This window comes from Pristiophorus japonicus, chromosome 13 (assembly GCF_044704955.1).
Source record: "Pristiophorus japonicus isolate sPriJap1 chromosome 13, sPriJap1.hap1, whole genome shotgun sequence".
Taxonomy (NCBI): domain Eukaryota; kingdom Metazoa; phylum Chordata; class Chondrichthyes; family Pristiophoridae; genus Pristiophorus; species Pristiophorus japonicus.
Window position 1 is genome coordinate 61,183,023 of NC_091989.1, and position 12,639 is coordinate 61,195,661.

Sequence of the window (12,639 nt, forward strand, 5' to 3'; positions counted from 1 at the left end):
TCAGTAGACAGAGCAGGAAGGCGACTTGCCCCAGACCTCCGCTACTCTTGCACCAACTGTAAGCAGATGCTCAACTTCAACTTGCTTAATGATGTTCTCTCAGTCCTGTGAAGTACTGGACCATTACACTCCTTCCCCCAACAGAATTGCTGAAGTTGGGAGCTTGTTACCTGCCAATCAACACCCTGTTGCACACTGCACAAAAAGTCCTATGGTCTCTTACTGAGGATTAGATCTGAATTTTTATTTCGAATGACAATTTAATCAGAACAAACACACATAATTTATAAGAGCTATCATTCACTTCTCTCCAGGAGTGACTGGTGCATATTTTAAGAATTCTTCAAATTAGGAAAAAAGTAATACATGCAACCACCTATATTTCCAGAAACAAGTCCGCACAACATCGAATATGCTTCTATTTTTAAACTTGGGTCAGATCTTAAACAACTTAAAATTTACCATCACCAGAACAAACAAGCAATAACATTCATTTATACAGCAACTGTAACGCAAAGGATGTCTGGAAGCACCCGAAAGATAGGCATAAGGAAAACTAACAGACAAGAAGGGAGCGATTAGGAGATGGGGCCAGAAGTCTGGTGACTAAAATACTTGCATGAAGTGGATTTTACAAAGATTTTTTTTTAAAAAGGAGGGGAAGTGGAAAGAGAGGTGGAGAAGCAGAGTTTCATGGAAAGAATTTCACAGCAGGAACCAGGCAACCCTAGACTCTGGCATCAATGGAGGATCAAACAGCTGGGATGGGAGAAGTCCAAAGTAAAGGAAACAGAATGTTTGAGAGCAGTGGAAGAGAAAATATACAGCAGGAGACTGCAGAGATACCAAGGAAGGATTTAAAAACAAAGATTTTAAATGTGATGCTTTAGGGGAAAACATGGAGCCAATGTTGATCAGCAAGGATAGGAAGAGCAGGAATTAATGCAGAACAGGATATATGCAGTCCAGTTTTGGACAAAATTGAATTTATGGAGGGTGGGAAGTCGTCAAGAAAAGCATGGTGGTCATTTAGACTGGAGGTGAAAAATGCTCAGATAAAGGTTTCAGCAGCGGAAACACGAAGGCGGGGAAAAAGCATACAATATTAGGGAAGAGAAAAATGTACGGTCTGAAACTTACCTCGGATCAAACAGGAAGCCAAAGTTGCAAACGGACTGCTGTGACAGAGATGGTAACTTTGTGGGGGGGGGGGGGGGCGGGGGCGGGTGGAATTGGTGGCATGAGACCGGAGAATGTGTCAATCACTTCATTCTTCTCAATGCCGAGCTGGAGAAAGTTGTGATTCATCCAAGACTGGATATCAGACAAGCAGTCTGACAGCACCGAAGCAATTTACGGAGGTGGGAGAGAAGTGGGGCTAGCGGTCATCAGTATGCAATTGGAAGCTGTTTTCATGCTTGCTGATGTCATTACTGAGGGGCACGTGTAAATGTGGAAGAGGCAGGGACAGAGGTTGGATGCCTGGGGCATTTCCAGAAGTGGTGAAGCACGAGGTGAAAGAAGCCAGTAGCAGAGATGCACTAGCTATGTCTGGATTTTTACGAATGGAAGCATGTAAAGGCACTCCCCAAGATGATGGATGACAGGGAAGAGACATTGAAGGAGGAATGCACGCTCTACCATGCTGCACAAAGATCAACCAAGACTAGAAGGACAAAGCACCGTGGACAGTCACAGAGAATGCCATTCGTGACTTTAGTTAAGAGTATCTCAGTGTTGCAAGTAGAGTGGAAACTGGACAGGCGGGATTTGAACAGTGAGTCATGGACTGTATGGAACTGAAATGCGTGCTTCATCATTTTACATCCTTATGTTAGATAATAAATCCATCAACAGTCCCTGCATATGATGGGATGATGTTTGCAGTGGGGAATTTTTCAACATAACTACACACTTCATGCAAGTATTTTAAGAAGCTTTTCAATAAAGCGTCATTGAAGGAAAAGACAGTTTTAAAAACTTATTACGCTCAATGAGAACAGACCATCCTCCATGGCATTTGATCGTAGTGCTAAGATTCTATGGAACATTAGCCACAGTTTCTAACCACTTCTGCAGGGCAATAACTGCTACTGAAGAAGTTTAAATGTACCTTTTAATATAACCTGCTGATAGATCACATATATCAGTAAATTCCTGATGACCCACAGAAGAAAACAAAAGTTTATTTTTCCTTGCCTCCTGAAAGCAGTGACTCATGCTGCTATACATTTCCAAGATTATCAGCAATTCTCTGTTACCTTGCCCAAATAGAAATTCAGTTGCAAAAGGAGACAGCAAGCATCAGAAAGCTATTAATCTATATTGGCATCACAGTAAAGCCCAATGTAGCCTTGAATCAGTGCACATAGGATCAGAAATGTTAGTTGGCCCATCTAACTCGTGCTGGTGCCAAGTGCATGTTAATGCTATCTATTCTAGTCTCATCTCCCATACCTTTTAAAATTTTTGTTCTTCATCTAATTATATGTCCCATATGTATTTTCCAGCAGTTGTTACAGGACAGCGCCCAGGATCAGGAACTGTGGGCAATGTTTCTATTCCCTAATCCAGGGACACAGACCAATTTAACTAGCACTAACAACCATTCTTCTGGCCAAGATCATTCAACTCAACATAGACCGAGAATATAATATGGGGAAGGGTCATCAGGTTCCCCTGATCAATAACTTAGTAAATAACCCCAACCTAGAATCTGGCAAACCTGCACAGTGGGAACACTAGAGTATGAAAGTCATTCAAATCTCCTTACTTTGTGTGTCTAAAACTAGAGTTCAACTGCCTTTTTCATTTCAAGCCAACAGCCGGGACTGTAACTGAATCAGCAGTAAACAATGAACAACCATAATCTACTTCAAAATACAACGATTAACTTGGCTTTGTACAGTATTTAAAATCATGTACAAGATGAAACATTGCAAGTCTCACTAACTAAAATCCTTAAAGGTACAATAATCATGTCCAATTAGTGACTAAAATGGCTATGGAACATCTAGAGTTAGCAGGCTTAAAGCAGGCAACTAGAGACTTGTCAAACAGCTAACATAAAAGGAGATTATTTTATAAATATGCATTGTAAAACCAAAAATACAAAAACTTTAGCAACTCAAACATACCACACCAGACTAAAATTATGATACATTTGGATAAATAGCATAAAAACAGCTATTAAAAATGTACAGTATGCCAAAGGACTTGTTCGTATCCCAATCTCAAAAAAATCTGTTGCACTTCTAACAAACAGCAACAGTATTCTTTCCCTAGACTCTTGAAATACAAGTGAAATACACAACTTTCACCTTACCGTTTTGCCTGCAGCACCATGCTTGGCAGTCAAAGGCACATCAATATAAATCTTGACGTAGGTAATTCAGTTGAAGATAGTGAAACCCATTATATTGGGGCTATCTCTTGTCTATCCAACACTAGTGCCTTACCTGCTGTAGCAGGCATGCCGGGTCAGCTACAGCATGCTGTCCTCCTGCATCATCAGGCTAATTCAGCAGTTACATGGGACTTAACTTTTCAGCACAATTCAGGTAACATTTGGTAGCTTTAGTGCTTTTGTGCCATCACCATTTTTTCCATACAAGAGGCTCAGGTCAATGGTTTGGACAAGAGGTGTCATTTAAAGAAAGAACTGGCATTTATATAGAATGCCTTTCACATCTTCAGGGCATCCCAAAGATCTTTACAACCAGCTTAAAGTAGGAGAGTGTTTCTCAAGTAAAATAAGTAACACAGACTCACAGAAAGTGGTTTCCAAACATCAAATGTCTTCACTTGAAAACAGTTTCCACGCCTTCAAATATATGGCATAAAAGGGGCCACAGAAAGCAATGACCCAACCCAATTCAATCTCGCTCTGCAGTAAAGATCCTTGAAATGTCCCCAATTTAGTGGAACTTGAGGGACACAACAAAATTATTCTACCTTATAAACCATGCTGTTACCATTGTGAGCTTAAATCCCAGTAACTGTACAATGGCGTCACAAAATAAAACAAAATCCTGAGAAAACTGAAGTACAGAAATTAAATTATAAATATACACACAAATATATTTACACAAACATAACATATACTCCATTATATTAGTTTGTTTTATTCATCTTACATTCAAAATATTATTGGTTTGTTCCATATTGATGCAAGAAAATAAAAACAAAGATTTCATGAATAAAAGAGGACAATTCAGCAATTTCAGTAATGCTAGAATTGAAGTGGGGCAGTCAAATAACAGCTATTCTTAGCGATGCTTCCTTGCCTTATAGGGCGCAGAGAATATTTTCAGAAAAGCAGCATTGAATAAAATTGCTGCCAGTAAAGAATGGAGGTTGTGAAACATCATCAAAATAACTATTTTTAGGAACATGAGAAAACGTTCAGCAGTTTGTAGTAATCTGCCAGATAGCTTCCTTTTTTGACTATAATATCCTAGTGGGATTTCTTGTAACAGCTGACTTGTAAATCACTAAGTATTTAAAAACAAGTGCAGAGATTTAAATGGTCAAAGAATTATGATTTTGGGGGGGAAAAAAAGCAAAATCAAAATAGATTATGCACTTTACCAATATATGTAAGGAGAGTTCCCAGCAAGAGCCATTCAGCAGAATGCTTTAACTGTAATTATGCCATTTTTGTATTCAAACACATATTTGTACATTTTAATTAAGTTCATTTAACAATGGATCAGAACCAGCCTAATCACTTAATAGGTGATGAACAAAAAGCTTAGTCTCATTTTAGACAATGGTTTTTTTTAAACTTATCTACTTATTTCACAACACAAAACAAGCCTGGAACATTAATTGGGGAATACATAGAAATAATTATTTCAGTGTCCCCATGTGGATCATCAAATTTATCCAAGCAGCAGCAGCTGAACTGTGGAGACCAAGGAAATGCTGCAGTTTGAGTCCCATCTGATCAAGAGTGTAAAAGGCGAACAGTGTTTACTGTCCAAAAATAGGGATGAAAAATATGATACAATGTGAATGTGCCTGTAAGTTCTTCCCTCGTCCAATATCTGAATTCTTCACAACCCGCTCATCCCAAATCAGACTCAGAGATACATTTCTGAAGTGGCAGCATCATTAACACACAGTAGACAACTGCAGAACCTTGAAATTACATCAAGGATTTCATTAATACCACTAACGTAACAGCCATAAACCTGATGGAATCGAAGTATAACTTGTACACCACAAAATTGTACTAGTTCTCTGAGCGGTGACGCTGATACTATTTAACAATGAAATTAGTTGAGAGTGCCAGAGTGATACATTTCAAGTTGCAGACTTTCATTTGAAAGTCAGTGCCAAAATTCTTAATCACAGTTGTTGCTGAACAAGCCCTTTAAGCATACTGTAGTAAGTTACCTTCCCATTGAAAATCACCTTAATATGCAATTGAATATTTTTGGTTTTTGCACACTGTGGTGCAGAAGAAGAAATCACACAAAAGGACAAAACACAAACCATCTTGTGTTTGTTTCTACCTTTCTTTTTATGTTTTGAAGAATGTAAGAAGTACAGTCCATCGGCTCCTAAGACAAACAAGGGAAGCAAAGTACTGAACTCAACAGCAGACCATGCATAAATTAATTAAGGTACATCAATAACAACCATTGCAATTTAAAAAAAATCAACTGTCCATTAAAATGTGCATGCATTACATTTTTATATAAACATGGGAAAATATAATCTATTTCTTTTTGCAAATCTCTTATATTAGGATCACAGCACACTGCAACTCTCATCATCCTGCCGTTACCTTTTTCCATGTGGCGAGTCATTTATAAGCACAGTGCCATTGATTTTAAAAGGACTGTTAACATGACAACAGGAGTTAAATTTGGTAGAGAGAGATATTTTTGGTCTTCTGTAATCAAACGATTAACGCTATAAACAAAAACAAAAATATTAATGTCTCAAAACTACTTTAATAACTCAGCTACTGGATCACTGTTGTCATGGTGATGGGGCACTCAATTCAATTGACAACGCTTGCAATTTTACTGACCAGGGCAGATAAGAGAAAGCGGCAGAGAATTGTTTATAAAGCTATACTGTAAATGTGACAATGAACACAGTGTCAGCCACTATTCAGGATATTGTCAGTTCCTATTTGCTGTATACTGTAAAATGCTATGAGACGTAACCAGGTTTCATTACAAGAAAGTATTATATTTGTCAGAAATAATTTAGAAAATGTGTGTTTATTCACAGCCTTCACTATTATCTAAGCTAATATACAGTGTGTGTTGAGTGTTCATTTTATTTGTTGCCAGTTTTGTGATCAGTTTGATATATCATTTTATATTTAATATGCTCTTGTAACAAACAAAGACATAATCTCCACTCCCGCTTCCCCCTACCCCCTGAATAATAGCCACGCTGGCTATCATACAAAAATGTTTAAGTCCATTTATTGTATCAAAGGAGAATAGTTACATTAACTAGATATTTCAAAATGTGATGACTGAATTTTAACTGTAATACACATTACTGTTAGAATAGCTTCAACAAAATGCAGCTTACTGCTGCATTCTGCTCAGCTACCATGAGTTCGTACCTCAGCCTTCCAGGTCAACAGATTTTCAATACAGCAAGTTTCCAAATTCAGCAACCCAAAAAACTGTGGGGGGTTTTATAATTCCTCACAAGCAAAGAACAAGACTGGTAAATATGAATGAAATTCAAATTCTTTCTTGTGCATGTCCTGGCAAATCAGCTTAAAACACAAAAAAACATTTGGAATGATTAATCTTGTCGAACAACTGCAATTTATTGAAGGAAGCTAGTCAAGGGCTGTGGCGGGATAATGTCACATGGTAATTCTTTTAACTTTGTGCGAGACAGAAGCATTTATTTCTCTGCAATAGAATCCCAACCAAAGTCTATACATAGCAATTATAACCCTCTCTTTAATGCTGAAAAGCATGGAGTCCCTTCAACAACCTTAAACTTGTTATACTTACATATGGAGCATTGCCATTTAGTAGCAAGTTGTCACAGAGTTAACATAATGTTACATTTTTGCCTGCTGTCCACTGATGGGGGGGGGGGGGGGGGGGGGGGGTGCCGTAGGACCTTTTCTCAGGCCGTGGGCTGGTCACTGCTGCAAACGTGGCAGGGCTCTGACTGAAGGCCCATAAGGGGTGGCGAGATGTTCAGCCACATCTGCTACTAGAACTCCTCCGTCTCATTGCTAATGCAGCCAAGCTTCCCTTCCAGCACTGCCAGATCCCACAACATTACTCAGACTGCACCCAAGACCTAACCAACCCTCTTCCCCTCCCCCACCGCATCCCCCCCCCCACCCCGCCCTTTGCCATGCTCCCATTATTCATAACTTCCTCCCCAAAACTCACAGAATGCTCACTGACAGAAACTGAGTCAACATATCTTAATCAAGACCAGCTATTGCATGGTTTTCATGGAAAAATAACTGTAGAATTCAATCCTGAAAGCATTGGTAAAAATTCCAGAAGACCATTTGATTAAAAAAACAATTTCACTGTTCAAACATATTAAATCGATGACTCATGATTTAACACTACAAGACAACACACCACATCAACCCCCGTTATAAAACAGAATATCCCTCTGAGAAACGCCACAGGATATATACTAGAAATATATTTATATATCCTGGTTCCATCAAAATCCCAGAGCTGGCTAGCTGTAGATGGAGGCCGAGAGAGACTTGGAGTAACACATCTGCAGAGGGCAAAGGTGAAGGGAATATGGGCCTCGTTATGAGTACCATCTCAGAACTATTATTTTGCTCATCAAATCCTTTACAAGCACTTTGAATATCCAATACTGTTTTTGTCTTCAATTTCAACTACTTTGTTTTTGTGTCTTTTAAGTAAACTAATTAATATTGTGGGAAACATGTTTTTCTTTATTACACCACAATATAGATTTCAGAAGGGAATTTACCTCATTAAGTAGCACAATTCTATTCTTATCAAAACACAAAAGAACATTTGGTACTGAAGGAATGGAACGACAATATTTTGCAATTTATTTTAATTGATGGACTTACTTCCATTTTTCCACCGCTTTAGTGTTCGTTGCTCCCCAAAGGTGTTGACTACAATTCAACTGGCATCTCTGCATTATTCACATGAGAGCCTTATGGTGATCACAGCTGAGCCCAATGATGTTGCAACTAAAACTGCACACATCCACACTTTCAGCAGCAGTCTCCAGATCACCAAGCATGGAAACCCTGGCTGATTTATCCAGGAGGTGTTGGCACTAATTGTAGTCCCACAATCGGCTAACTCAACATCATCTGAGGATTGAATTGGGTCCTTCTCGTCTGTATGGAGTTGGCTTCTGACTGGCTAAACTCAACCTTTAGAGAAAGTTTAGCATGCTCAGCTGCAACCTCCAGTATTGATGAGGAATTACAGGATCCCAGTTAGTCAACATCAGTATCTAAAACAATTAGTTATCCATGTTTAATGAATCTCCTCAAACATCATGTGATAGAACATTTATACAACTCCCTGAATATTCACAGCAAACTTAAAAATAAAGTTGAGTCAATATTTTACTTGGTGTTCCTTCTACAACCAGTCTGATCACAAAATAAAATAAAATGTGTAAATATATCAAGTGGTTTTATTAAAAAGGTCACTTCTTACCAGGACTGATTTTCAGAAACAAAAAATACCTTGTGATATTTTCTATCAAAGTAAAAATGGCATAACATTTGTTGAATCTGTTACTTAGTTTAACTAAGCCCAGCATCACCAAACTTCTATGTTGCTTCGAGTTCCGCTTGGCTGGTTTGTTGCCATTAAGAGAGTCTCTTGCTGTTTTGTGACTGTGACTTAGGCAAACTATCCCTCCTCATCCTTCTTGACTTGTCTGCAGCCTTTGACATAGTTGACCACTCTATGGGCTCAAAATTGGCCAGGAGATGCTCCGGTTTTTTTTTTTGAGTATCTTAAAAATCCACATTTTGCACATTCAATTTGCGTCAATGTAAGTGAGTTAGTTAGGATTTTTTTAGTTTACTTTTTTTAATCCCCAAAAGGGGGCGTTACCAGCCACCTACGCCCGTTTTGACTATTTAGGTCACTTTGGCCAGCTAATAGTTACTCCAAACTAACTTAAAGCCAGTATATACGGCCACTTGTGAAAACCCTTGCGGAGAGTTAAGAAATCAGCGCAGGTAGGTGCATCGGAGGCCAGCAGAACTTAATGACTTGACGAAAGAATGTATAGAATCAAACAGCTATACAGGACATCATATGACAAACTTCACAAAGTTAATTTACTATACAACAGAAGCATTCATGGAAGCTTAAACTACAAAAATAAAGGTAGTAAAAGATAGTTGAATTAAATTGCCCTAATCTCACAACTAATTTAAACAACTATTTGTTTACAATGATTATACTGGGCCAAAATTGAGCCCATATTATCTAAATAAAGTCTACTTCAATAACTAAGATATTCTCTCAGTGTTCCTCCATCACTTATGTTCTTCTTTCACAATAGCACCAGGTAAATAGGCTTGACAAATGCTCACCACTATTCACAAGATACAAAACATAATTTTTTCAAAATATCCAAATAAAAAAAACAGAAGTCAGTCAGTCCTATCCTACCTTCATCTTCAGCCCGGGAAGGCAGCGGGCTGGCCTGTGCGATAGATCACTCAGCCTGGGATAGGGGCGGGACGCACTAGCAGCCGGTATGATGATGATGATGATCGGGTCCCATGCTGCAGCAACACGCAGAGGCTGGGGGCGAGGAGCTACTGCGCATACGCGCACACTCCAACGCTGTTTTCAGTGCGGGACAATGGCTCTGTCCCCAATCTGATTGCCAAGCTGCGCGAAGACCCGGGAGAGGTTGGAGTCCAAAGTGGGGACCGATTTTTTCGGAGCACTTTTCAACGCAGAAAAGCGGCGCATCTCTGGTGAGTGCGCCGAAAGAAGGGGTGGGCCAATTTTGAGCCCTTTCCTTCTCCAACACCTTTCCACCGTCATCCAGCTGGGTGGTACTGCACTTGCCTGGTTCTACTCTTATTTATCTAATCGTAGCCAGAGAATCACCTGCAACGGCTTCTGTTCCTGCCCCTGCATCGTTACCTCTGGTGCCAAATCCCCCCCCGCCCCTACCCCAAAGGATCTATCCTTGGGTCCCCTCCTATTTCTCATCTACAAGTTGCCCCTTGGCAACATCATCCGAAAATACAGCATCAGTTTCCACATGTACGCTGATGACACCCAGCTCTACCTCACTACCACTTCTCTCGACCCCTTCACATTCTCCAAATTGTCAGACTGCTTGTCCGACATCCAGTTCTGGATGAGCAGAAATTTTCTCCAATTGAATATTGGAAAGACCAAAGCCATTGTTTTTGATTCCCCGCCACAAACTCTGTTCAGCAGTCACCGACTCCATCCCTCTCCCCAACTTCCGTCTGAGGCTGAACCAGACTGTTCGCAACCTTGGTGCCATATTTGACCACATATCCACAGCATAACTAAGACTGCCTATTTCCACCTCGGTAACATAGCCCGTCTCCGCCCTTGCCTCAGCTCATCCACTGCTGAAGCCCTCATCCATGCCTTTGTTACCTCTGGACTTGACTAGTCCAATGCACTCCTAGCTGGCCTCCCACACTCTACCCTATGTAAACGAGAGGCGATCCAAAACTCGGCTTCCCGTATTCAGCTCACCCACCACCCCTGTGCTCACGGACCTACATTGGCTTCTGGTTAAGCAACGCCTCGATTTCAAAATTCTTATCCTCATTTTCAAATCCCACCATAGCCTCGCCCCCTCCCCATCTCTAATATCCTCCAGCCCCACAAACCCTCCCCCCCCCACTCCCCCAAGATGTCTGTGCGCCTCTAATGCTGCCCTCTTGAGCATCCGATTATAATTGCTCAACCATTGGTGGCCGTGCCTTCTGTTGCCTCGGCCCCAAGCTCAAACTCCCTGCCTGAACCTCTCCGTCTCTCTACCTCCCCCTTTGACCAAGCTTTTGGTCATCTGTGCTAATTTCTACTTATGCGGTTTGGTGTCAAATTTTTTGTCTTTACTCCTGTGAAGCGCCTTGGGATGCTTCACTACGTTAAAGACGCTATATAAATGCAACTTCTTGTTGCTGCAGGTTCTGAGCGGCTTCTCCCCTTTTCCCTGCATATCAATGGCCTTAGCCGAGAATAGACTTACAGTCCCTACTGCTTATAGCAGGCATGTTCATGCAAATGCAATTTGCTCGCTATACACATTTGTTTGTTACATCAACCAATGATCATGTGAAGTAGTGGAAGTATAAAGAACACAGGATGATTCTGTACAGCACAGAGGGTGATTCAAAAGCCTGCACTAACAACCGATGAATCTGTCAACTTCATGAAGATAAAAGCCCTGGAACAAGTCAGATATCTGTAGGTGGGCAAGTTAAATGGGCTGGGTGAACTCTCCCATCTTAAAATAGAGCCATAGTATTACACCTCAATTCTTTATTATTTTGAAGTTGGATCATACTTAACCCCAATGAGGGAACCTCTCAAAAGTTTAAAATGTTGCCTGAATTTGTCCAGCTCAACAAGCCAGCAGTGGCAGGGGATGTAAAGGAATTGGAGTGGGGGGGACAGCGGGGGGGCCAGGAAAGGTTAGGACATCAAGGCATGTAATCACGAGGTGCAAACAGCTGCTTGTATTGCCCGAAATAACCAGCCCACTTAATACGATTTAAGTCAATGGCAAATGATCAGCACCAGGCGGCTATCCGGGATAAACAGGGACCGTGTAAATGGTCGGGACGGTACTCTGACAGAATTTACCACTGTGAAAGCTATAAGAGTATGAGAGATCGTTGATGACGGTTTTGATACCACAGAATCCTCCACACAACACATAAACAGGCGCCTCACAGAGCAAAATTAATTGTTTTGTTATAAAAAGACTAAGTGTCAAAATCGATGATCTGGGTAATCAGACTTGTCTCAATAATTCACACTTGCTGGAATCCTAAAGGGTACTCAGAGAACTATGATGACCCCGATTATTCATGTAATCCTAAAACACCTTTTTGATTTGAGATATAAAAACTATTGATCACAATGCTCCCTGACCCCAAGAATTGAAGTTACCTTTTGGAGGGGTGGGGACTGAGAGAGGGGGAAAAAAATGGGGGAAATTGTGTTAAAATGTACCCACCGACAAAGAAGATGATAGCCTCAATGATTAGGATGGGGGAACCAAATGTAATATTTCCAAGTTTGCTGGCGGGATTGAGAGTGGTGAGGAGAATGTAAAGATGCTGCAAGGCAATGTAGATAGGTTAAGTGAGTGGGCAAATACATGGCAGATGTAGTATATCGTGGATAAATGTGAGGTTATCCACTTTGGTTGGAAAAACATAAGTACAGGTCAGGTCACCAGTGGGGAAACAGAGGCCCAGTCGTCGATGAAGGGGAGGAGGCCCAATCACTGTTGAGGAGGTGAGGTCCAGCATCGTTGGAGGAGGGGAGGTCAGCCGTCATCACTGAAGAGGAGGAGGTCCAATCGCCGCCGAGGAGAATAGGCCCAGCCGCCGTCGCTGGAGGAGGCCCGATTGTCGTTGGGAATGGC

The 12,639-nt window shown here is 40.8% G+C and overlaps 1 protein-coding gene across 15 annotated transcripts in view; it reads right to left on the bottom strand.

The window, feature by feature from the left end:
- eps8a (EGFR pathway substrate 8a, signaling adaptor) overlaps positions 1-12,639 on the bottom strand; it is a 245,891-nt gene that overhangs the window by 90,609 nt on the left and 142,643 nt on the right. The window contains exon 1 of one of the 15 annotated variants that reach the window (XM_070897564.1): positions 5,795-5,862. The exons of the other annotated variants lie outside the window; for them this stretch is intronic. Coding sequence (XP_070753665.1) covers positions 5,795-5,816 — 22 coding nt within the window. The 5' untranslated portion in view covers positions 5,817-5,862. Of the gene's footprint in view, positions 1-5,794; positions 5,863-12,639 lie in introns of those variants that run through there. 15 annotated transcript variants of the gene reach the window in all.